The sequence below is a fragment of the Myotis lucifugus genome, unplaced genomic scaffold (genome assembly GCF_000147115.1).
Source record: "Myotis lucifugus unplaced genomic scaffold, Myoluc2.0 scaffold_285, whole genome shotgun sequence".
Lineage (NCBI taxonomy): Eukaryota > Metazoa > Chordata > Mammalia > Chiroptera > Vespertilionidae > Myotis > Myotis lucifugus.
This window is the reverse complement of record NW_005871333.1, coordinates 421,635-448,529: the sequence shown is the minus strand read 5'-3', so window position 1 is coordinate 448,529 and position 26,895 is coordinate 421,635. Positions and strand designations below refer to the sequence as shown.

At 48.8% G+C, this 26,895-nt stretch overlaps 1 protein-coding gene across 4 annotated transcripts in view; it reads right to left on the bottom strand.

Annotated features, from left to right (window-relative positions):
• The window catches only part of DPYSL5 (dihydropyrimidinase like 5), a 56,585-nt gene that overhangs the window by 18,916 nt on the left and 10,774 nt on the right, over positions 1-26,895 (bottom strand). For 3 of the 4 annotated variants that reach the window (XM_006099799.3, XM_023763442.1, XM_023763443.1), the window contains exon 2: positions 16,742-17,006. In XM_006099799.3, coding sequence (XP_006099861.1) covers positions 16,742-17,002 — 261 coding nt within the window. In that variant the 5' untranslated portion in view covers positions 17,003-17,006. The remainder of the gene's footprint in view (positions 1-16,741; positions 17,007-26,895) is intronic. The other variant, XM_023763444.1, reaches the window with a different exon arrangement.

Below are 26,895 nucleotides of genomic sequence, written 5' to 3'. Positions count from 1 at the left end.
TTAGGCGAGAAGATTCTGAGTAATTAATTTTTTCTAATTTTCTGAATTTTATTTAATAGAATACATTACTTTTATAATATATATTTTAAAATAAGTTTAGAGGAAGCTAGAACTATTTAAAATTTAGTTAACCATACTTATGTGTTTTAAATATTTTCTTTTAAATGAAATGTTTTAACATACAGTAAAAGTATAGGAAATAGTACACTACATACCTATAAACCCACTAGTTAAATACTGGTATAAGAGGTTAACATTTTTGCTGTATTTACCTTACATGCTTTTTTATAAAAAAGTGAAATGAAATATTCTCAATATAACTGAAGCCCTCCGTCCTACTCCCATGCCTCTCCCCTGAGGTTGATAAAAATTTCCCCATTCATATTTTTATGTTTTAAAATTATATGCTTTTATAATATTTATTTTATAAAATTTTTTTAAAAATATATTTTATTGATTTTTTACAGAGAGGAAGGGAGAGTGATAGAAAGTTAGAAACATCAATGAGAGAGAAACATCGATCAGCCGCCTCCTGCACATCCCCCACTGGGGATGTGCCCGCAACCCAGGTACATGCCCTTGACCGGAATCGAACCTGGGACCCTTGAGTCCGCAGGCCGACGCTCTATCCACTGAGCCAAACCGGTTTTGGCATAAATTTTAAAATATATACAAATAATATCGTATTGCCCCTATCCGTTTGCAACTTGCTTTTTAAATTCAACACCATTGAGAATTTATTTATGTAGATTTATTTCGTTCATTTTAATTCATCGTATGAGCACCCCTCTAGATATGCACTCATTTCCGAGTTCCTGACGTTTGCTGCTCCACACGTGGCTGGAGCATCCTCAAGTTCACTTGAGTGGTCCCTGGATTCAGGGTATGTTGCCAGGAAGTGGAAAAGCAGCTTCATGACAGTGAACTTCTCTGATTACTCCAGACACGGCCATGGAACAGGTAACTAACTCACTAGAGCCTCCTGGAGTCTGGTGGCTGACCAGAAGTGCCCATTCACCAACCCAAGGCGGTATTGTTTATTTATTTTTTTAAAAAAATATATTTTATTGATTTTTTTACAGAGAGGAAGGGAGAGTGATAGAGAGAAACATCGATCAGCTGCCTCCTGCACATCCCCTACTGGGGATGTGCCTGCAACCCAGGTACATGCCCTTGACCGGGATCAAACCTGGGACCCTTCAGTCCGCAGGCCGACGCTCTATCCACTGAGCCAAACCGGTTAGGGCGCTTCCAGGCTGCTTCAGTGCTGACCCCACCTCATCCTCTGCTGGAGTCTCCCCAACACCTTCCATCAAATACCCATTTTCTTCGAAAAACACAAATAAACAAACACACTGGACCTCCACTGACCCCCAAGCTTTTCTCTGGGGCATCTGAGTGATCAGTCCCCTGGGCCATCCTTTCTGTCTGTATCGCTACATACGGTTCTCCAGCGTTTTCCTGACCCATCATGTGCAGCCCGTTGAGCTCATCCCGCAGCGGGCTGGTTTTCTCCAGGTTGTACATTTGCAATTCACTGCACCCCTAAACTTCCTTTCACTGTCCTCTCCTAGGGTGCGCAGCCTCCGCTACATCATCGAGGACACGGTCCTGACCTCACGATGCTCTCACTCTAAGCACCACCGTTCCTAAAACTCACACTTCACTCTGAACTTTCTACGGAGGAAACAGGCAACATTCAATCCACAATGCACTTTGGGAAAGGGACATCTCCCCACACCTACTCTCCCTGTCATTTAAAGGCACATTATATATTTAAAGGCAAGAATAGAACAGTGAGGAGAACTGCACTTTAAGGCAGGCAGATTTAGGGTTAAATCCCAGCTCTGTCACTTACTTGCTGCAAGACCTTGGACAAGCTATTTAATCTTCATTTCCTGACTTATAAAGTGGGATAATAACATATCCCTCACGGGGTTACTATGAGAATTAAAGAGGATAATGCATGGAAAGCCCCTCACATAGTAGGAGCCCAAGAAATCGTAGTGATTTATAATACTATGATAACATAGTTAATAAATAAGCATAATTGTAGGTAGCACTAATGTACCATCTATTATGTGTATCAAATGCTCCAGACCAAGCATGTCAAACTTGTGGCCCGCGGGCCGCATGTGGCCCACAACGAATATTTTTGCGGCCCAGCCAATATAACGGCATGTAAGAAACGTTTTAATAAAAATTTCGTAACTTAATTTTTACAATATCCTGTTATACATAATTATTAATAACGAACTACAACGTTCACTAATGACTGATTACTATAATCGTGTTGCATTCATTCATTTCCCTTATGCGCCTTACGCACAGGCGCATCATTTCTCTCCACTAATGCTGGCAGCGAATATTTTAGCAGCCGATTGCCACGTCATTAGTCTTGTACTGACTTGTTTGGTGTGTGCACCAGGAAATATTTCGCTTTCGGAGAACAAGAAAAATCGGTTTATTTGCGTTACGCTTATTAATTTGTGCAGCTATTCAGTGTCTGGTAAGTTAATGTTCAAGAAAAAGATATCACTTTTTATTAAAATGTTCTATTATTTTATGTTAACGATGACTCATCTATTTCAGCCCTTTGTATTCAGCATGTCTCTATCGAAATAAACCTACGTTTCTATGAAAATGGAAGCTTTTGTTTTTGTGTGGCCCACATACACTTAAACCGTGTTTATTTGGCCCGTGTGAGCCTTTGAGTTTGACATGCTTGCTCCAGATGAAGTGAGAAAGGTAAGCACCTTGAGGGAGATTAACCCCTAGAGCGCCGGGGTGCACGATCGCACTCCTCCTGTCTTTCACCAAAAGTGCCAGGAGCGCTATCAAAGCTTCGACATGGCGTCCGGTTCTAAGTCTGCTTTTATTAGTGATGATGATATTGCTAAATATGTCAACGTAGTAAAGGTTTCCTTAAGTTTTTGAATATGTAACTTCATTTACTTGCGATTCATAATTTTTTTTTCCTAAACTGCTGTAAAATCAGCAAAAATGCCTTGGCAATTTTAGCATCATTCCTCGGATACTGGTTGGCACTCAAAGGGTTAAGAGCCCGGTTAGCAAACAGGACAAGGATAAAGTTCATTTTTAATAGACGTAACTTCAAAATAAAATGAGAGTACAGGCATCAAAAGATAACATTCCTCAATGGCGATGACGCTCAAAAGAAGAGCAGAGGAAGGGAAGGCCACCTTAGGATGGAGAGCTGCGAGCTGCACGGAGGGGATGCGGTCGCACCTGGGGCAGGAGATGATGTGGGAAGGCTGGGGGCACGGCCGGGGGACCGAGACTAGACCTGCTTGGTTTTGGCTGAGGCAGTTCTGGTTAGGACCGAACTGGGTGAACCTGATGAACTTGGATTCCATCTGGTCGGCAACGATGAGCAACTTGTGTGTGTGGAGGGGACGGTCATGAGGGAGCTCAGGGAGTGTGGGGGTAGAAGGACCCTGGCCACACCCCACCCCTGCACGTGTCTGTAGTCACAGCAGGCTTCTGGGGGAGGGAGACATGAAAACCAGACTTTGGAACGTTACTCTGGCTGTGGATGCGAGCTGAGCTGCAGTGCCGGGATGATGGACCTGAATTTCAGGGATGGGATGGAGGGACATGTGTGAAACCCGTTTCTTGGAAGAAGCAGGGTTTGATGACAGAAGAAGAGGCGATGTAAATAATGGGGGAAGTACTACACTGTGTGGCCGAAAAAACAATATTAGGAGAGAAACTATCAAATTCAGGAGGGAAGAAAAATGTTGGACATCTTAAGAGAGCCGATGGAGGGACGTGCAAGTAGAGATGAAAATCTCTAATTGTAACCAACATCCACTGAGCACTTATTCTGTGCCTGTTTAATATTCACAAGAGCCCTGTACAATAGGTGTATTATTATCTCCGTTATGCAGATGAGGACTCTGAGGGTTGGAGGGACACCTCTTCCCGTCCATTCAGGGGGGGGGGGGCGAATAGGGAGATGATCAGAGGCGACATGGAGGGAGGACAAATGAGGGTGCCCAGTCCCGCAGTCCCAGACTTCTTAGCAAAACAGGAAATCATGCCAACATTTCCTGTCTTGCTAAGGTTTGGGAAAATCTGGAGTGTTGGTCTGACCTAAGATGAGGTTTGGGAAAACCGTACGGGAGAGGCACTACAGACTCAAGAAGGAAGGGCTGGAGCGAACATGCCATTGTAACGGGCTATCTCTGTAAGGCCAGGAGCAGGGGCAGAAAATGCAGGCTGGGGTGCTGAGGGAGTGGGAACTATGGGGCCAGAGATGGCCGACACAGGGGTCCAGGCAGAGTCCAGCACAGCCAAGAAATGGGGAGGGGTCCCCGGGCAGGCCCAGAGTTTGGCAAGGGCTTGGAGCAGTGGTTCTCAACCTTCTGGCCCTTTAAATACAGTTCCTCATGTTGTGACCCAACCATAAAATTATTTTCGTTGCTACTTCATAACTGTAATGTTGCTACTGTTATGAATCGTCATGTAAATATCTGATATGCAGGATGGTCTTAGGCGACCCCTGTGAAAGGGTCGTTCGACCGCCAAAGGGGTCGCGACCCACAGGTTGAGAACCGCTGGCTAAGAGTGACATTGCATTTGTAAGTTAGTCAGAAATGCAGTTTGGTTCTCTGACGGTGTATGGAGGCAGGATGCTCTGGAGGGAGAAGCGTGACTCGGGAGCCCGGAGGCCCGGATGGAGTTCTGGCTGTATCGCTGAGGAGTCCTGTGGTCCTGGGCAAGTGAGCGCTGGCTTGGGAGGATGGGGTGCCATTCCCGGGAGGAGGGTTCCCTGAGAGAGGAGTCGCGTTCTGGTGGATGTGCTGAGCTTGGGGGATGTGCACAGAGGTGTCTAAGCTGTAGCGATAAATGTGGAGTCATGGGTACCAGATTAGGTAGAGAGGTGGGTCAAAGGAGAAGGCAAATTGGGATAAGGCACTGAGAAGCAGTCACGAATAGGAAGATTAAGACAAAGATAAAACCAGGAAGGAAGCTGGGAAGGAATGGCCAAGAGGTAGGAGGAAGGCCAGGCTGGGATGGGTTATGAAAGCCAAGCAAACCCTCCTACCAAGGCAAGAAACCTGGCTCCCAGGAAAGGTGAGCTGTTCTAGGGTTTAGGTGCAGGCCTCCCAGGAAACCCAGGTCCCCCTCCCGACGGGTGCATAATCCCGGGCAGCTTTCGGGTCTCAGGGACATGAGCACATGCACTGAGAAAGCCCTGACCTCAGCCTGCCTGGCTCCTGCCCAAAAGGTAGGCCCTGGGACCTCACCCCCAGGGGGACTTTTTGTTTTGTTAATCCTCACGGAGGATATTTTCCCATTGATTTTTAGAGCGAGTGGAAGGGAGAGGGAGAGACAGAGAGAGAGAAACATTTATGTGAGAGAGACACATCGATTGTTTACCTTCCGCACGCCCCCATGAGGGCCAGGAATCAAGCCTGCAACCAAGGTACGTGCCCTAGACTGGAATCAAACCCGGGACCCTTCAGTCCATGGGCCGACGTGCTATCCAGTGAGCCAAACCGGCTCAGGCCAGGGTGACTTTTCTCCCCTAGTATATCGCTGGTCACGCGGTTTGGACCCCTGACCTTCCCTCCCTAGAGATAACATCTAGGCCTCAGTTGTATTTCAGCTCCAGGCCCCCCCAAAAAGCAACAAAACCAGCCGCTGCTGACCTCAGGACCAGCTGCATGGGATCATGACCCCTGCCCTGGTGCCGGCCCATCAATCAGTGGAGACACCTGGAAAACTGCTGAATATTCTGTTGAGATCTTCCCCTGGGGCCTCCCCTGAGTCTCCACCCTTAAACCCTTAGGACTGAGGACCCAGAGCGCTCCCCCCCCCCCCCAACCACCACGCCTTTCCCTTTCCTTTTCCCTTTCCCTTCCCCTCCCCCAGAAGGCGCAGTACCACTACCTTCCTCACTCCTAGGCTCCTAGGGCCCTTCCTTTACCTCCGTAACTCATTTCCTACGCCCATTTCTTCTAGAAATCACTTTTTCTACCTCTGTGATTTTATAAATAAATAAGTGTTCTCTTCCCCTCTTCCCCAGCCCCCCCCCCCCCCCAAAAAAAAGAACAGGCCTGACTGCCACCTGCAGGGAGCAGCGGGGATCATGCAGGGGCCACAAGAGCTCCTGCCTCCTTCCCTGGTCACAAACGCCTAAATACAAAGGGGAGCTGGCCCTCATGACCCAGCCAGGAAAGGCTAATTTCAGAGGCTCTACAGCGAAGGATGGTTCCCGGGACCCAGACATGCTCACCTGGGAGGGGCCTGGAAACTTCTGGATGAAACCAGACCCAGAGGGACTCTCCCGGAAAGTTGCAAACCAGCCCAAGGGCCGGGTCCCTTTCTGCCTCTGCAGAAAGTGTATCCACACAGCAGAATACTTCCCGCACCGAATGGTCACAAACACCATATGCAACACATGTTCATCATCTCGGTTTTTTAGAGATGAGCCAGAATGGATCTAGGTATTTTTACCCCAAATCCTACACTTTTCTGTAATACTGGGAACAGATCTAATCTGCTGAAATAGTAACTAAGCACAGAAACTCAGAGCCTGGGGGCACCCCACCCCAGCTTCGGGGTCTCCCAGAGGCTGTGCTTAAAATAGATAACGGATGAGGAAGTATATGCATCGGCTCTAACATATCTCCTTTTGGAACTAGGAATATATGAATACCAACTGTGGGAGGAATGTAAAAACAGGCATGGTTTTTACTGCACATTTCCATGCTTAAGACTTTCCCTATAGCCCGGCCGGTGTGGCTCAGTAGATGAGCGTCGACCCAGGAACCAGGAGGACTGGGCTTGATTCCTGGTCAGGGCACATGCCTGGGTTGCAGGCTCCATCCCGGGTAGGGGGCGTACAGGAGGCAGCCCATCAGTGATTCTCTCTCATCATTGATGTTTCTTATCATGTTTCTTAACACTTATCATCTAATTCTATCCTCAAAATGACTCTGTAATTGAGCAGAGGACTCAGATATCTGCACGCCCATGTTCATAGCAGCATTATTCAAAATAGTCAAAAGGTGGAAGCAACCCAAGTGCCCATCAGTGGATAAACAAAACGTGGTCTATCCACACAGTGCAAGATTATCCAGCCTTAAAAAGGGGGGAAATCCTGACGCATGCTCCAGCAGGGATGAACTGCAGGACCTCATGCTGAAGGAAACAAGCCGGTCACAAATGGACACGTGCGATAGGATTCCACTTACACGAGCCGTCAGTTCATAGACACAGAACGGAGAGTGGTGGCTGCCAGGTGCGGAGGGGAGCGGGGATGGAAGTTAGAATTGAGTAGGTGAGGCGCTTCAGCTGGGACATGAAGAAGTACTGGAGATGGATTCGTGTGGTGACAACACTGAATGCACTCACTGTCTCTGTGAGCTGTGCACTTGAAAATGATTAAAATGGTACATTTTATCGCAATAACATTTAAAAAATATTATTCCGGAGGGTGCAGGTGACTCTTCTCCTTTTACAGATACGGAGGCTGAGGAAGTCAGACAGCCAGACCGAAGGAGGGTCCGTCGGAGTCCGGAGCCCCCAGGTCTCCTTTGCACAGGCTGCCCCTCCTAGAGCTCAAGCCCTGGCCTGACGGAGGGGCTCCTGGCTCCCAGACTCCCTTGTCAAGGGAGGAGAAAAACCCAAGTGAAAATGGGGCCTCACTGTAGTTCGGAAACAGAGAGGGAGGTGTGGCCTGGGCTCGGATTACAGGGCTCACACTGAGAATTGTGCCAACATCAAAAATTATGAAATGAGGAGCTCCAGGCTTCCTCTCTAATCCAGAATGATTATCTTCACTGCCGAGCATCCAATTTAAATTCATTGTGTTTAATACAAAGCCACAGCACAGAGCCGGCTGTCTCCCGACATGCAGTTACCATGGAGACTGGAGATGATCCTCAAAGGGAGTTGTGGCAGGAATACATGGCTGCCAGCTTCTGAGAAGCCCAGGGAGACCATTCTAAACTAGAGGCGCACAGAGGGGCCCTTTGTCACCCTCCTCCTTAGCAAAGCCCCTTCGCGTCCCAGAGTGGGAACGTTTACAAGCCAGCAGGCCACAGCCCCCTTTCTGAAAAGCCCAGGCTGCCCGCAGATGCCGGCGGGGAGGGATGTATCAACAATCCAGAAATAAGCCACACGCAACCCCACTTGCTCTTCTTCCCTCCGAGAGTCCCTCCTTTTGGTCCCAAAGCTAAGTGACAACAGCGCCATTGAACTGCTGGGGAGCCTGCCTGAGGCCTCCGGGGACCCTGGCCTGGAGGAATGGGGGCTGGAGTGGCAGGTGGGCAGGCAGACCTGGCCCAGCACTTATGAGCTTGGCAAGTTATTTCACTTCCTGAGACTCAGCTTCCCAGGCCCCTGGGAAAGGAAGGAGAAGACCTGCCTGAGGGGCTTCAAAGGTCAAAATAAGGGTAAAATGGACAACGAAGCGCTCTGACCAGCGGGCCTGAGGTCCAGGCCGGAAGGGCAGGGGATGGGAGCTCAAGGGTAGGTCCCCTGGAGAGCCATGCGCAGCCCGGTGCCACCCGGGGGCCGGGGTCCTGGAGCCCTTCGGAAGCTCAACAAGCTCCGTTTCCCACACAGCAGGAAAAACATCCTTTGATGGGCCACTGAGTCTAGGGCTTGGAGATCGGAAGCCAGAGCGCTCTCCCAAACATGAGCCCTGGAGTGTCATAAGCCTGCGGAGTGAGAGCCAGGGCACCAAACCAGACAAGAGAAGCTGCAGCGCGGGCGTGGCGGTAACCAAGGACCCCAAGAAGAACGGAGACCTAACGGAAGGAAACAGGTCAGTGGCTACCTGGGGCGGGGAAGGATTACAAGGGCCACAAAGAAACTTTTGGGGGCGACGAATATGCTTATTATATTAATGGTGCTGCTTCCCAGTGTATACATATGTCAAAACATACCAAACTACATGCTTTTAAAATGAGCGGCTTATTATATGTCAATTACACCTTAATCAAGTTGCTGCAGTGGGGGGGACGGGGGGCGGGAAGTAACACAGAGATTAAAAAAATAAAAAGGTGGCTTCCTAGGTTACTTAATCATGACCTCCCTTCTATACATACTCTTCCCAAGAATAGAATTCCCCACCATATATCGAATTTAATTTTATTTTAAAATATTAATTTAGAATACCGTGGAGAGTTTCAATCTAAATAGGAAAGTTATTTATGGATTAGCGGTTGGATTCATTCACCTCTAATGGTATTTCCAGCTCTAGAATTCTGTGTCTTAGTGAGGGTGAGTGTGTGAACGTGTGGACTATGAGTATGTGAAAGTGTCTAAGTGTGTGAATGTGTGTGTGTAGTATGACAGATAGATGATGGTTAATAAGAAAGTTCTCATTGTAGTTGGCCCATAGTTTTATCTTCATATAATCATTAATTAAAAATCCTATAGCTTCTAATTTTTAAATAACAAGAAACAAAGAAGGATCAGATGGAGGAAAAATGGTTGGCTGCCCTGACAACCTGAGGGAACAAGGAGGCAGGAACCACCAGGAGGACAAGGTAAGGTGTCTACCGTCATTTCCACCTGTCAATGAACCATTCTAAGACCCTTACCTTTAGCACAGGAATATGGAAAACCTTAGTGAGGTCTGGGAGAAGAGATATTTCCAACCGAGACTTTTGAAGCTTCTAAGGCCATATTCAAATATTTCTTGAAATATGAAAAAAATGTGCAAGCTTTAAGAAAATAAATTGGAAAAAGATATATAATTCATGTACTATAAGCATCACTGAAGCATACATCCAGTACGTAATGTGTTTCCCTTCTCCCTTTTTTCTTTTTTTAAACCCTAAAGGAGGAGAGTATAAAAGCAGAACTCCTTGTATGAACTATGAAAGGTTTCCAAGATGCTTGGGGTCTATCACAGAGGGTGAGTTTATTTCTATTTTGAGCCAAAAGTTTTAAAACATAACAATCTCTATGTAGATAAGTTCTTTGCAAACACTCTTTATTGTAAGGATCGAGGAGCTGCTTGGGCACCATAGGAGATTTTTTTCCAATACTAGATGTGAAACATTTGTAAGAAAGGATAGATCTCCTCTCTTCCATTTGTTCTAAGAGGGGTCAGCCTGGCCTACATTTTGGCCTGCCAATTAATGTAGATGTCGAAGGAAAGGTGCCAGCAAGTCTTGTTAAGCAAGATAACTGATTTGAAGCAGGGCATCTTTAAATAGCCCCTGATGCCTACAGAGTTTAAGACTGGCTATTTCTGCTTACAAGAGAATGAGAGACACAACTAGAATTCATCATCATCGTGATTAGATTCCATTTGAAATCTAAAACACACAGTCAACACTCAGCATTGAAATGGAGCCCGGGCTGGTGTGGCTCAGTTGGTTGGGTGTCGTCCCATGCAAGCCTGGGTTGCAGGTTTGAGCCCCATTGGGGGAGGCAGCTGATCAACGCTTCTCTCTCTCTCCATCTCCCTTGCTCTTTCTCTAAAAGAATCAATAAAACATATTTTTTTAAAAAGTGAAATGGAATCCAGTTTTTTTGATTTCTATTTGATGCTTAACAGTTTAATACATACTCATGAGGAACCTGTACAAACGGATTTTCCAAGAGTTGGTCCTCGATCAGCACTATTTATTTACTTAACACTCATATTGTGCTTAGTAAGTGCCCAAGACTATTTTAAGTTCTTTACAAATAGTCACTCATATTCACAAAATACTAATATAATCTCCATTTTTCAGAGAAGGAAATTGAGGGACAGAGACGTGAACTTACCCAAATCACACAGCTAGTAAATGTGGAGCTGGAATTCTAATCCGGCAGTCTCCTCCCTTTTGTGTTCACAACTACCATGCTATGCTGACGTTCATCTATTTCTTGAATGTCTATTATATGTTTAGAGCTCTGTGGTGAGCCATGAGTTAAACATAAGCTATGGTCTTTACCCCTTAAAGAGTCTTCAATCTAGCTGATAAGAACTTTATACAGGACACAATTTGAAAGCCCAGGATGACAAATTATTTCAGTTGGTGAGAAGAAAGGAGGATTCTGGATCTGAATGAGCTGGAGGAAGAGTGTGGCATGAGTGGGGTAGGCCTTGAGGAGGGGTTCTGTGGATGGGCGGGAGGGATGGCAGGAGGGAGCATGGATGGTCATAAGGGAAGGGGCTGAGAAAACCGCCTTCCTGATGGATGGGCACAAGCTGGGGAGCAGCTGGGAATGGGGAATAGATGGGAACACAAGGTCTGGTGGGGAGGTGCCCAGGGTGCAGATCCAGAGACCAAACTTGATGTTGTAGTCAACAGGGAGCCATTGCAGGTTCTCAAGCAGGGACACGAGAGGAGGCACAGAAAGCTGTGAAGTAAAGGGTGGCCAAGGTGACTTTTGATGAAAGAAAAAAAAAAGTAAATGTGGAATCTTTAAAAAGGGTTTTTAAAAAGATTATTATTGATTTTTAGAGAGAGAGGAAGGGAGACGGAGAGAGACAGAAACATCAATGTGGGAGCGGAACATTAATCGGCTGACTTCTGCAAGCCCCCCACCAGGGATCAAGCCAGCAATTCGGGCATGTGCCCTGACCTGGATTTGAACTGGCAACCTTTCAGAGCGTGGATTTGAGGATGGAGGGGCCACATGGCAAGCAATGCTGACGGCCTCTGGGAGCTGAGATGGGCCCTCAGCGGATATAGCCAGCAAGGAATTGGGGACTTGAGTCCTTGAACTGCAAGAAACTGAATCCTGCTACAACTTCGTGAACGTAGCAGAGGACCCTGAACTCCAGATGGGAACACAGCCCATCTGTATACCCTTGTGAGGCCCCGAGCAGAGAAGCCAGTCCCACCAGGACCAGACTTCGGACCCGGAACTGTGAGCTCAAAGCGGGTATTGTTTTAAATGGCTAAATTTGTGGTAGTTTGTTAGAAAATAGTAGACAATTAATACATCTCCTGTCAGGTATGAGGTGCCTGCCAGCTGAAGAGGTAGGAGAAGGGATGTCCTCCAGGTGGCTGGGGAGGGGAGTCACCTCATGAAGCACTCCTGGGGTTCTAGTGCGACTGTGGGTGACGCAGAAGACACAGAGAGGAGCCAGCTTTGCTGATCCCAACCGGCACAGCCAGGCCAGAAGGGCGGCGGGTCAGCAGGCAGAGTGGGCACAGTGTGGCAGCAGCTGGCCCAGGGCCACAGGCATCACGGGCACTAGATAGACAGCGAATAATTTCGCTGTAAAGTCAAAGTGGGTGGATCCAATAACCTAAGAGACTGGAAGACAGAGAGACGGCCTGGGGACCGACGTTTATCGCATGCACACTAGTCCTCTGTGCCAGGCGCTAGGTGAAGTGTTTTTCCTGCATCACTTCATTAATCCTCAGAGCAACCATTCATTTGTAAATGGTAAAAGCTGTCAGCTCGAAGGCACTGACATCGACGTTACTCTCCAGGGAGGAGAGGTGTTTTGTAAAGCGCTGCCTGGAGGGGCACAGAGCTCACTCCACTGTCTGCCTGAGGTATGTCTGTTCCGGGATGCCCTCCTCTGGCCCAGGTATGTTCAGAGCCACAGAGCCAAGGCAGCTATTTGCATGAAGCCCATCAAGAAGTCACAGATTGTCTGGAAGGGGTGTCTGTCCAGCTCTGGGGTTTCAGGAACCCCTGAGTGGCGTAGTGAAAAGGGCCTCAGACTTAGAAACTTGCATTCTGGTCCAATTACCTCTGGGATTTGGGGCAACTCATTCATCCTCCTATCAATCCATCAATGAGAGGGTGGGACTAGATTTCTAAGGTCCCTTCCAGCTTTTTACAGACACGCATGAACTTGGGAACATCAATTAATGAGCAAGATCATATGAGTCTGGATCCCAATAAGCTAGGAAATGTCATTTCATTGATTTCAGAGAGAGGAAGGGACAGGGAGAGAGAGAGAGATAGAAACATCAGTGATGAGAGAGAATCGCTGATCCGCTGCCTCCTGCATGCCCCCTACTGGGGATTGAGCCCACAACCTGGGCATGTGCCCTGACCGGGAATTGAACCGTGACCTCCTGGTTCCTGGGTTGAGGCTCAACCACTGAGCCACACTGTCCGGGCAAGAAATGTTATTACAGAGCTTTATAAAAGACTTAAGACATTTTAAGCCAGAATTAAACAGAAACGGACAGAACACTGGAGTCAAGCTACAAGAAGGAAGTGAGAAGCACTTAAAGGCTTAATTCCAAGAGAGCAAATTTCAAAGGCAAACAGCACACAGCCTGCCCAAAGGATAAATGGGGCCTTGGTAAGGATGTTGGCAGGTGGGGCACCAAAGGGAATTCATTTATGTCCTAGCCCAGTGGTTGGCAAACTGCGGCTCGAGAGCCACAGTTTGCCGACCACTGTCCTAGCCTATCCTACTCAGGACTCCTCTGCAGGGGGAGGAGGAGTGTCAGGACCCTCCCCGGCGGCTGGGATGTGGCAGGCCATCCTAGCTTCCTTACGCCACTGAACATTCTCTGGGCAGATCCCACGCTGGCCAAGCACCCTTCTGGTTAGCATTTGGCTTCCATTGTAGGTTGACTACCAGAATAGATGTCCTGCTGCTACTGATTCTGAGTTAGTGGGAGGCTGTCTCTGGGGCCAGATGGCTCTGGCACAGACAGGAGGGAATCTCTGGGCCATCAAAGAAGAGGGAGGCACCCAGCCGGACTTCCGTTTGATGACACCTCTACCACGGCCAACTCCTCTCTCCCTGATGGTTTCTATGGGGCATGGACAGGAGGGCAGAACACGGGGCCAGGGAAACTTAGCAAGTACAGGGTGGGGTTTGGGAGCCCGGTGACGGGACCCTGGCATGTACATAGGAGAGAAGGAAATAAATAAGACTGGCAAGAGCAAGGCAGGCCCCAGCTTTCAAAGGGGATTCAGTGGTCAGCCCTGGCACGAAAGGTGAGGGTCAGTTAGGTGACAGAAGTAACAGCCAGGACAACGTGCCATACAAAACAGCTGAGAAAGTTCCTTTATAAGGTGCCTGCCAGTGTTAGAATCATCAAAGATGCTTTAAAAAATGCAACGGGGAGAGGCAGACCTAGAAACATTGCTTCCATTGGTCTGGGTGGGGCCTGGACACTAGTATTATTTAAATTAAAATCCCCCAAATAGTTCTGACTTATAATCTGCTGCCAAGGGTTGAAAACCATTGGCCTAGACCAGGGGTGGGGAACGTCCGGCCCTCAGGCCATATAAGGCCTGTGAAATCATTTGGTAAAATCATTTAGCCTGGTCCTGCCAAGGCATTAGGGGTGAGTTAATTAAACGTTGCCCAAATATAGCAGGCTAATTTTGTATGGCCCGTGGATGATGTTATAAATATCCAAATGGCCCTTGGCAGAAAAAAGGTTCCCTATCCTTAGCCTACACGGCGGTTATTGATTTATTTTTGGAGGAGCAGGAGCAGAAAAGGCATCTAGGAAGCTTTTTATTCTATTGTCCATGCTCCCCGCCCCCAATCTTAGTGAAGGGGTTGTGCCAGCAGTTTAAAAAGCTTGTTTTGATATTCCCACCTGGCCAGGAAGAGCCACTGGTGGGGTGCACTGACATTCTTTATTGTGTAATATTAGATATACACTAAAGAATAAGTATAACTTATAAGTCAGGAAGAAGAAGAAGAAGAAAAGACCCCATGGCCACCTGGAATCCTAGACCTTTATTAACCCAGTTGCTGTTCCTGGTCCTCTCTCCTCCCCGCATTCCCTCGCCTCCCCACAGGAGATAACCCCTGTCCTCGATGGAGTCTGCAATATTAACAAGCAGGTGGTCCTGGTGGTCTGGAAACCCAGGTAGTGGCCTTGGGGAAGGCGGGGTCTAAAGGTTGGGAGGGTGTGGGGTGTGGGGAGGAGGATCAAGTGACCAGCTGTGAGCATGAGACGCAGAGCCAGGGGAGCCAGGCAGAGCTTGTCACAGCCTCTGACAGAGGCAAGGGCGGGCAAGGCGTTTGTTAAAGACGTGCTGGAGAAATCCCTTCAGACCCAGGACAATGGAGTCCCAGATGCTTTCAGAAAAGCCAGGCTTTCACAGTCTTGTTTTCCCAGCCCTGGCTGCTGCTGCCAAACTGACAAGCCTGCAGGAGCATAGGGGGTGCGGAGTTCAAGGCCCCACGGATCTGTCGGACAAGAACAAAAAGGTGCAACTTGATCTCTCTTTTTCTCGGGGCTAATCACTCGGGTGAGCTTTTCCTTGGGATTATTATTCCATTATAAACCCAGATGCCTAAAGTGAATCCACTGCTGCCTTTCTTAGAAGGTACGAAGTAGGTCAGTGGCAATGGATCAGGGTGCAGACTGTGCAAGGGCCACAGGCCGCGTGAATAATTAAATCCACACATTCCCGGGAGCAGCCTGCAACAGGAGAGCACTTTCTCTCCCCAGGAGATGGTCAGGAACTAGAGGAAAGAGGAAGCCAACATATCCAATGGTAGGAGCACCACTGTGGAGGGGAAATCCTGGGAGGGAGGGGAAATGGGACAGGAAGCCAGTTCTTGGGAGGATGGGAGGCCACAGGCAGGACTCCGGAAAGGGTCTACTGAAGGGGTCCAGGGGTCCAGGGAGGATTGCCTTTCTCAATATGAGCTGAGGGACAAGGACAAGGCACAATCTTGTTTAGGGGGTGGATATAACCAAAGGGTCTGTTAGGGGACACCACCAGCCAGGGCAGCTCAGGGTCTATGGACCCTTAAATTCCCCACCACTAGGGCCTGGCATACAGGGGGTGCCTGAGGCAGCCCGAGCCTGCAGGAATGGGAGAGCTGGGGCCTTGAATCACACAGGGGCTTTTATGTGATTTCCAGAGGCAGCGGCTCCCATGGATGAGAGGCCTGGAAAAGATCAAGCGCTACCCACCACCTTGCACAGAGATGCATGTGCAGAGGTCTTCACTGGCTCTAAAGAGCTAAAGGCTCTCAGGGGGAAAGCTGTCACTCCTGGCTAATGAGGCCTGGCAGATGACAGTGTGAACATAGGACAAAGAAGGCCAGCCTGCCTTCCGAGAGGCTAGGAAACAGAGTAGTGACGGTGTGGCATCCGGCCCTGGACTAAAGGTCTCCCAGGTGGGGAAAGTAACCAGGAAGCTATAATTTTTGGTGCAAGGCCTGAGCATACTACAGAATGGACCCCAACACGGACGGGTCTGGTTATCGGCATTATGTTGATGGTAAATACTGGGACCTCTCTTACACGACTGTTGGGAGTAACACTGTTACAACCAGTTTGGAAAATGATTTGGCAAAAGCTGAACATACGTTACCCTAGGACCCAGCAATCCCAGTCCTAGGAATATGCCCAACAGACATGTGTGCGGACACATCTGCCAAAAGACAGGGGTGAGAATGCTCAGGGCAACAGTGTTGGTAATCGCCTCAAACTAGCAACTACCCAAGTGCCCACTGATAGCAGCATGGGTAAGTGCGATATGTGGTCTATCATACAGTGGGATACTATAAAGTAATGAAAGCAAACGATGCACAACAACATGGGTGAATTTCACAAAAATAACGTTGAGCGAAAGAAGCCGACACAAGGGTACATACCGCCTGATTTCATTTTCATAAATAGTCAAAACCAACTTATGGTAAATATACTAAAAATCATTGACGTCTACACTTCATTTTAGTTGCCACAGTGGCTCCCATGAGAGCACTCTTCTCCTCTCGCAATACAGTGGGAGCACCTGGTTCACCGGTGTCTACTCAGGAGTAGCACCAGAAAGAGAAGACGCCAAAGAGGAGCATTACCTTGGTCCCGTGGTAGAAGTCATCCACGCACGTGGCGTTCATGAAGGTCTGGTGGAAGTGGGTGCTGGTGTCGATGCCTCCAGGGATCACCAGTTTCCCAGTGGCATCGATCACCTTGGCCCCGCCGGGGATCATGAGCTCACGGCCCACCTGCTGGATGATGCCATTCTCAATGTAGACATCGGCCTCGTGGGTGCAGTCATCGTTCACCACCTTGCCTCCCTTGATGAGAATCCGCACGCTGGCTGAATTGGCAAGCATGTTCCTACGGAAGAGGAGAGGGGGACATTGGTCAAGGTCAAAGTCCCCTTTCACTGTCACCAAGGTCCCGTCCCTCCTCATTAGAGCTCAAAGTCAATGGGCAGAGTTAAGTGAGTGGGGATGAGGAGGAAGTGTCTCCACAGCCGGAGGACATTGGTCCTATAGCCAATAGATTCTATGGTCTATAGATGAGGGTCACTGACCTCATAGCGGGACTTACTGGGAATCACAACACAGTTGGCAGTCAGGGCAAAGTCGGGGCCCAAAGCAGCCTCAGTGTTTACCTTCCTGAAATGCATGTAGGTTCTAGAGCAGGGGTGGGCAAACTTTTTGACTCGAGGGCCACAATGGGTTCTTAAACTGGACCGGAGGGCCGGGACAAAAGCATGGATGGAGTGTTTGTGTGAACTAATATAAATTCAAAGTAAACATCATTACATAAAAGGGTACGGTCTTTTTTTTTTTTTTTTAGTTTTATTCATTTCAAACGGGCCGTAGTTTGCCCACGGCTGTTCTAGAGCCTCTTCATATCTACCATCTCATTTTATTCCAGAGAAAACCTGAGGACTGGTGTTTTACAGGTGAGAAGGCTAAAACTGCTAAGTAAGGAATTTACGGCTAGAAGTAGCTGAGTCAAACCCAGATGTCTTGTACGGAGAATGTGCCCACGATGCCATATGAAGATATCAGAGAGCCAAATTCTCCAAGCCTCACAGCTGTTTCATTCACATCATTCTTCAGACGGTTTCTGCTTCAGTTCACCCTCCTGTATTTGCCTCAAAAACTCCACTACTCAGCTGGTTGCACATTGATAAGCTCATCTAAGGAGCTTTTGAAAAGTACCTATGCTCAAGCCCCACCCCCAGAAATTTGATCCAGACTGGGTCCCCAGAATCCATATTTTTTAAAGCTAGAGAATTTCCTCAAAGCCACACACCTAGTTTGTAACAGGAATAAGGATTGAGAGCCAGACTGTTGCCTTCAGAGTTATTGTGGACTGAATGTTTATGTTCTCCCAAATTTCCAGTGGGGCTGTATTTGCAGATGGAGCCTCTAAGGAAGTTTTTTAAGTTTTTAAGGTTAATTAAGGTCATAAGGGTGGGGCCCTGATGGAACTGGATTAGTGTCCTCATAAGAAGAGACACTAGAGTGCTTCCCCCCCACCCCCCACTTCTGCGCACCATGCACATGCACAGAAGGCCACAGAGAGAAGATGGCCGTCTATCAGCCGGGAAGAGACCTCACTAGAACCCACCATACCGGCTCCCTGACTCAGACTTCCAGCCTTCAGAACTGTGAGAAAATAAATTTGCTGTTTAAGCCCCCTTGCTGTTGACGGTTGACATTCACTATGCTTCTTACCTCCCTAGTAACCTCATTAGTGCTTCATTCCTACAGCTTTCTCTGCTAGTCTGTTCTAAACCAAACAAAGGAAAGTTGTTACTGGCATCTATTCCCACAGAGTGTCTGTGTCCAAGTGTGTAAACATAACAGTGAGGTGGGTGGGGAGGTACCTTGGACCTCTTAAGAGAGTCCCCCCAAAGGGGAAGACCTTGAGCACAATTGTTAAAATAGATGCTCCTAAGCACCGCACAAGCCACTGGCTATGACTGTCTTTCCCTCTGCTCTGGTTGGGACAGCATATTCAGAGAATATTCTAGTCAGTGGTCACGGTCTAGAGAGGGTCAGTTTTACTCATTTATGATGCTTCAAGTCACCCATTTTACTCTAAAATTCGATGTAGCCAGTGAGCCAATATCTGGCCCACTGGCTAACTTCATGCTATGGACTAAATGTTTATGTCCCTCTCACATTCATACCTTGGAGCCCTAATCCCATTGTGATGATATTTGAAGATGGGATCTCTGGGAGGTACTTAGGTCACGAGGGTGGGCCCTCATAAGTGGTATTAGTGCCTTTATAAGAAGAAACATGAGATTTCTCTCTCTCTCTCCACCGTATGAGGATACAGAGAGCAGATGACTGCAAGCAAGGAAGTTCTCACTAGGAACTAAATTAGTGGGCGCCTTGATCTTGGACGGCCTAGCCTTCAGAACTGTGAGGAATGAGTTTCTGTTGTTTAAGCCACAGAGTCTATGGTATTATTAGAGCAGCTCAAGCTGCCTGAGATACCACATTAGACAGAAATGAACATTATAATCAAATCATCATGAAGTAGCAACTGGGCCCTAAAAGAAATGCTACCTCCTTTAAAGACTTCTGACTATATTGCACATTCCTATTTGTTTAGCCAAAAACGTTGATCATCCAGCTATTTTGTCTATGCAAATGAAAGAATTCAAACCACATGTCTGTCCTCCCAGGCAAAAATGGAAAATATGCCAGATAGTTAAATGCTATTAGGAAAAATAAATCAGAGATGTGGAATTCCAGAGCCGCATAGCTTCATCCAGTCCACCCTTCGGTCTGTTGGACTTCACTGACAGTGACCTTGAATCGAAGGGAACCAATCTAGGATGGTGTTATGGGTGATGTTATGCTGCGAATATAAGGGTCTTAAAGATTTTACAATTTATTCAGGGAAACAATGATGCCTTCCATAGCAAGATGGCGGGTACATTGGATATGCCAGAGTTATCCAACTGTACACGTCTTGTTTCCCCCAATTTCCTGATTCTGTGGCCTGGGTTCCCTATGCTCCCAAATCGGTGATAAGCTGGTGATGTGCAAGCTGGGGAAACGGGGACTTCTGGTGTGGGTTGAGGGAGTAACACTATAACCCGGGAGTGCAGTCTTTCACGAGAGAGCCTCTTCATGTTTAAAATACCAGTAGTAACAGTTATTGCTACCTGCCACCCAATAACGAAATTTCCCGCACCGCCACCTCCTGCCCTTCTCACGGCCGTGGAGCAGTTCCATGCATAACGGCACCGGGGGCATTCTGCCGAGGGGGGTCAAGGTTACTGCAGCTGCTGCTTCTCATTCATGAAACGCACACACCTCTCACTCCTGGAAGGCGCCCGGGTTAGCCCTGCCAAGGAAATGACAACCCAGCACTGGGTGTTGGAGTCGCCTGCGTCTGTCATCACCTTCCACAGCTCCCCTGTGCCTGCGGGAGGTGCGAGACGAGCGGAGCCGGCACAGTCTGTCCTCCAGCAGCTCAGCCGGAGGACACCGGGGCTCGGGGCTCGGCACAGACACACGGGGCCAGCGTGGTGCAAAGACGGCACTTCTTGCACATAAAGACTTAAAATTAATCTGACAGGGACTGGTTTAAGGCATACATTTCTTCTTTTTAACAGGCATTGGCTTAAGACTCACATTCATTTTTTGGGTAGCACCCACAGAAAAATGTGTGATTTTACAAACCGGCACTGTGATATCAAGGAACATGGGAGACAAGAGCTACACAGCTGCCCGGTGATGTGAAGGGCCCGTGGCATTTAAGCCAATTCTAATGGCAACTGGGACGTGGGGGGTGGGGAGTGGGGTTGGGGGAGAGGGGGCGTGGGAGTCCTTAACAGGCTAAGATCAAGTAAGAGGTTTTAATCCCGGGCTTCAGATGCCCTGGCCCGGCCCAGTGTGGCTGGTTTAGCGAGCAAACACCATCAGTGCGCAGGGGGCAAAGGCGAGATTCCAAAGGATTAGCCAGGAGAGGGTGGCAAGAAGCGGAGCGCAGACCACTTGTTCAACCAGATTAGCGAGGAGAGACAGGGCAGTTGTCGGAGGACAGAGCGGAGGGTGTGTGCGAGGCTTCTCTTTGTGGTGACACAGCCCACACACGCACTGAAGCAGCGAACTAGCTCCGTTTAGGTGCCGGCTCCACCACTGCGGTCAGGAGCCTCTTCGTCTGAGGCTCAGGGAGGCCGAGCACGGGGAACAGCAGTAAGTGAGGGCTCACTCCTCCTGCCCGGGTCCTGGAGCCGGGCAGAGGCGGGTGTGCACACACCGGAGACGAGAATTCCTGGCTCCTGACCGAAGCCTGAGCCAGAGAACACCAGGCCTTTCGTGACCAGGGGGGTCACCATCACCCACCCTCCCCGGCTGACCCCGGCGGATTCCTCTGCCTGCTGAGCTTTCCACGCTCCCACCAGCTGTCTCCAGGCCCCAGAAGGAATTCTATCGCCGCCCTGGCCAGGGTGGCAGCTGTGGATCAAGGGCCTCCAGGGGCCCAGAGGGGCTGTTTCCTAGAACCACAGCCAAAGGGCAGAGCGGCCGGCACCCACTGCCGGAGCAGCCGGCAAGGGCCTTCCTGGTCTGAGACCTACATCCTCGGATGTGGGGCGGGGAAAGTCACAAAAACGGGGAGAGAATGAGTTTTCCTAGTTACGAGAGAATCACAAACCTGGGCTACCCCATAAAGTCCAGATTTGGGGAAGAAATTGAGCGGGAAAATAAGACTACATTTTTTTTTCTTGTGAACTGAAAATGAGTATGAACTACAGCCACCACCACCATCTGGCAAACAATTGAGGGGAAGAAGGAAGACACCAAATTGTAAATACGGTATGAGTCCATTCATACAACATTCAAAATCAGGCCAAATGAATTATAGTGTTTAGGCAGAGAGTGGTAGAGCCATGAAGAAAAACTGGGTTCCATCAAAACCAAGGAAATTACTAGGAGAGAAGTCAGGATATGGTTATGGAGGGAGGGGGGGCTGAGTTTAGAGAGGGGTACCTGTGCGGGAAGCTGTTTAAAAGCTGCATCTACCCTATCTAGTCTACCTGGGAGGGCGATTACACAGGTTTTCGCTTTAAATTATGCTTTAAACTCTACATATATATTTTCTGCATTTTCTGTATGTCTCTCTAGAGCAATGGTTCTCAACCTTCTGGCCCTTTAAATACAGTTCCTCATGTTGTGACCCAACCATAAAATTATTTTCGTTGCTACTTCATAACTGTAATGTTGCTACTGTTATGAATCATAATGTAAATATTTGATATGCAGGATGGTCTTAGGCGACCCCTGTGAAAGGGTCGTTCGACCGCCAAAGGGGTCTCGACCCACAGGTTGAGAACCGCTGCTCTAGAGCCTCCAGAGATGGGGGATGAGACATGAATCGGGGGCTGGTCTTCCTGCTTCTTTGCCTGGCCCAGGCTGACGGCAGGCGGGGAGAGCAGAGACTGAGGTAACCCAGACGAGGTGGTAGTGGGTTCATTAAAAGGCAGGGGCAGCCTGGCCAAATTACAAAAACAAACAACTGCATACCAGCAAACAAAAAGGACATGTCAAGTATTATGACAACCACGTAAAAATATGGACACAAAAAACAGACCCATGGAAACAACAGGGCTTGTGTTATGGGATCATAGGTAATTCCCTCCTCTAACTTTTCAAACTTTCTATATCAGATTATATTGATTTTATAATGAAAAATGAAGATGGTTATTTAAAGCCACGTACATACATTTATATTGTTTGAAAAAAAATTGAATTAAGGTGAGAGCTTGCCCCTCTTCTGCGTAGGAAGTCTTGCCTTCATCTGCCACCTTCTGGAAGATTTCCTGGAAGGGCTGGGCTGCAGGACAAACCCGTCTTTTCCTTATTTCGACTGAAACAGATTTCAGAAGGGCACAGGCTTTTTCCTCTGTGATGACAGACGCCTGCAGAGGCACCGGGCAGTCCCTCTTATACTTAAAATGTGCTCCTAGCTCTCTCTCCCAAATGTAATGCTTTTACTCGTCACGGACTTGACACAGTGACGCTCTGCCCAATCGGTGACACCCCCCGTCTGTGCCTGCTTCTGCCAGCTGTCTCCTCGCGGGCCGACCGACTCAGCTCCATCACGGAGACAGACAGGCATTCTTACCCCAATCCAAATCCCTGGAGCCTGAGAAGCCATCGCATCAGTGCTTGTGGAAATCCACGGAAAATGGAACCCAGTTTTGAAGAGACGGGCGCAAGGCGGTGAGCCACTGCGGGCTAGATCATTCCCCTGCCGGAGACAAACTCACGCAGGAAGCACTGTGCCCAGGGGCCAAGTGGGCACTCAATGGAGACTTAAGAAGGATGAAGGTGAAGATGACCTACTGCCCTCCAATGGGGCGGCGATGCCACTTGCCTGCTGGTGTCTGCATTTCGGAGGCCTGTTTTAGAGAGCAGGGGCCGGGAGTGGGTGGGAACACCAAAGATGCAGGCGGACTCTGAGGAGGAGATGGGGTGGGTGATGGGTAGGCCAGTGCCCCTAGCACCAAGCTTGGCTTTGCCCCGCTAGCTGTGTGACTGGGCACATCCGTAACCGCCCCATGCAACGTGGGCACCATCAGCAGACCCTTGCTGCTGAACTCTGTGTGTCTGGCTCACACACAACGTCATGTCCATCTTACAACCACCTTAGAGGTAATTAGCCATTGTTGTCCCCGCGCTGTGGCTGAGGAGACTGTGGTTGGGATTCACACCATTCGACAGGAACCCCGAGAGCAGAGCCTAGGCCTCATTTCTGCCTTCCAGGGGCTCGGCCCTCAGAGGGGACTCCGCACACGCTGGTTGAGGGAAGGAGGGCTGATCGGATGAGACAGTGGTGTGAAAGCACGCTGTGCGTCCGCCACAGCTACGGGCTATTGGTGATGGGAAGGAAGGCATCTCAAGGGTTCTGTGCTGGTCGGGAGGGTGTTTGCTGCAGAGCCTGGGGCAGGAGGACAGAGCAGGCATTCTCTGGGAGGACAAGAGGCAGACAGCAAGTGTGGGTTAGGGATGGCAAGTGAGTAATTATATATACAAATGGCCTTGGGGCCGAGGGGTTAGACAGATGAGGAAGCAGCTTGGAGAGCCAGGGTGTGAAGTCAAGGAGGACAGGGTAAGAGGCGCAGGCTTCTGTCCCAGCCGGTTTGACTCAGTGGATAGAGCCCTGGCCCAGGGACTGAAGGGTCCGGGGTTCGATTCCGGTCAAGGGCATGTACCTCGGTTGCAGGCTTGAGGCAACCAATCAATGTTTCCCTCTTTTCTCTCCCCTCCACTCTCTCTAAAAATCAATGGAAAAATAAAAGTTATTTTTTTAAAAAAAAAAAAAAAAGAGGCGCAGGCTTCTGAGTGAGGCCTGAGGGCCCAGGGCAGCCTGGAGAGTCCAGAGCTTGAGATGCTGAGTATGTCTGGGGAATGAGACATGATTTGGGGGCCGGTCTTCCTGCTGCTTTACCTGGCCCAGGGTGACGGCAGGCCGGGGGAGCAGAGACTGCGGTCACCCAGGCATCGGTTGTCGTGGGCTAAGCAGAAGGTGCCACAGACTAGGAAAGGCAGGGGCAGAGCTGGGAACGGCCTGAACGCGGGAGCTTCTCCGGAGGGAAGGAAAGAGACTGGGGACGACGTAAGAATGGCGGCGTGGGCAAACGGACAGAGCACAGACTGGTGTGGACAGACGGAGACCAGCTGTCAGGGCGCTGGTGGTCTGTGGAAACCCAGTAACAAGACGGATTTCAGCTTCTCTCTCCAGGAATCCTTTAGATCAGCCAGAAGCTGGTAACTGACCCAACCCCCCAAGGTCAGGAGGTGACCGGAGAACACTTCCCGAGTGCCAGGGGCCGTGAAGGCTCTCAACACACGGCATTCGATTGAAAACACCGCACAGTGCCCTTGGAGGTGATGTGCTCTTTCCCTTTGATGGATGGAGGTGACGACTACCCCAGGTCACACAGCTTTATGGAAAGACACAGAAGCAGGAGTAATTCCAAACACCAGTAACATCAGAATCAGAAGATCTGGACATGCCGATGGGCTAACATTTGACTTATTCGTGTGTTGAACATTTATGAGACATTGCAAACCAAACACTCAGGCACTGTCCATTCTACCTGCTAAATCTGTTTCTTAGCAAAGCCTCCGTTCAGACCCTTACCCTCTACCTGAACGACGACATCCCTATTACCTGGGCACTTCTAACTGGTCTCCACGCCTCTACACTTCAGCATAGTGAGCTTGCTAAGATGCAAATAGATCTCAGAGGCAGGCTTGGCACCTACCACACTATGGCACTATACTACGTGCCAGAAGCTGCACCAATCCCCAGGAACTCACAAGCTTGAGGTGGAAAGAAATACGTAGACAACGATTTCAATGTGAGTGGAGAGAAGGGCCGTGTGGGTACCAGGAGGAGCAGGAAGCTCTGATCTCTGACTGTGATGGAGGACTGCTTCTCAGAGGGCGTGCCTTTGAGGTGAATGAGTCTTGAGGGCTGATTAGGAGTTCACCAGGGGGCGGGGAGAAACCCGACGAGGCATTCTAGACAGAAGCCGGCAGCGTGATCTCGGCAGCGTGATCTCGCTCGCGCAGTCAGCATTGGTACATTTGTTGTATGAGGGTGGGAAGCCCGGGGGGACCTGCTGAGAGAGGGGGCTAACTGCTGAGTGTGGATGGAAGGCTTGCTGGCATGGCAAGCAGAGAAACGACCTCATTAGGTTTGCCTTTTAGGGGAAAATAAAAAGTATAAAGTATTAAAAAAAAGCCAACATAGAAAGATATGTTTATAAATGCTGGGTGGGATCAGCTTTTCTTAGCATAATCCAAAGCTGGACATCACAAAAGATGTGGATTTAGATATGACTATACAACAATGAAAAACTGTGATGTAACAAAAGAGACCGCAGACTGCTTTTAATAAAGACAAGTAAAAATGGGTAGGACGTGTTTGCAACATAGAACCGGGGATTAATATCTGTAATATGCAAGAGCACGCATAAATCCTAACAGAAAGACAAATAAATATTTCAATAGGAAAATAGGCATAGGATGCAAACAGGCAACCCAAAGAGTTCGGGTGGGGAGGGCATAAATAGCTAAGAAGCAAATGAAAAGAGGTTCATCTTTAATGGTTACAGAAACTCAAATGAAAACAAGGAGATGACTTTTTTTCTCCTATCAAAACGGCACAGAGAAAAGGGAACGAGTGAGAAAGCATGCAGGCCATTGCACTATTAGCAGGAGCGGGAGCTGGTACGCCTTCCCAGAAGGATATCGGAAAAGCTAGATGACAACCGGAAATGTGCATTCACATGGAAGAGCGTCTCCTGAGGGAATAATCGGACCATTGCACAAAAATGTGTTGTGTGTCTATTTGGTTGCATTGTTTATAAGAGCAAATCGTTTGAGAAGAAGCTTAAGGCCTGTCAAGATGAGGACTGTTTAAATAAACAAGGGCATAGCCACCTAGCAGAAGGCCGTGCAGCCCCTGAAGAGGTTTATGTGGACGGCTCAGTATTACATGGCAGGCTAGCCATGACACAGACGTGAAGGACGTCGGTTACAGAAAGGGCTCATGGCATGTGTACCCACTTTTGTAATTACGCGTGTTCATATATATCTATGAAAACTCGCTGAAACATACATGAGCTTTCTGTATGAAACACTGGGAAGGTTATTCACTAAACGATTAACTGCCGTTGTCTCAAAAAGAATCACAGCCAGACTCAATCTCTCCATACTGTGTGATTGTAAAAATATTTCTCTAATAAACCAGCTGTGGAATCGACAATAGCCCTGGCCAAGGGGGCAGCAGCCGTGGAGTAGACTCAGAGAAAGTCAGTGCCAGGGCGGGCAGTTCATTAGCGAGGTAACATCGCCACCATCAATCTGTACACCTAATGGCCTACTGGGTCTCTCTCCTTTGATGTCTCACTGGCCCTTCAAACTCATTACATCGAAAGCTAAGCTCATCACACTCTGTCTCCACCCGGCTCCTCTTCATGTGTCCCCCACCTCAGCAAAAGACCCTCCGACCCCCACCCTGGGAGCAAGCCAGCACGAAGGACCTCATCTTCAGCGAGGAGAGCGAGTGACAGGGCCACCTGCACCGGCAATAGTGATGGCTCCTTCCTCCCTTCTGTTCACCAGGGGCCCAGGCAACACCGTATCTTCTCAAATGGCTGCAAAGTAAGAGCAGAACGGCCTTTAGCTCGTCCATCTGGCTGCAGCTTTCCTTGAATGAATAGCTGGAG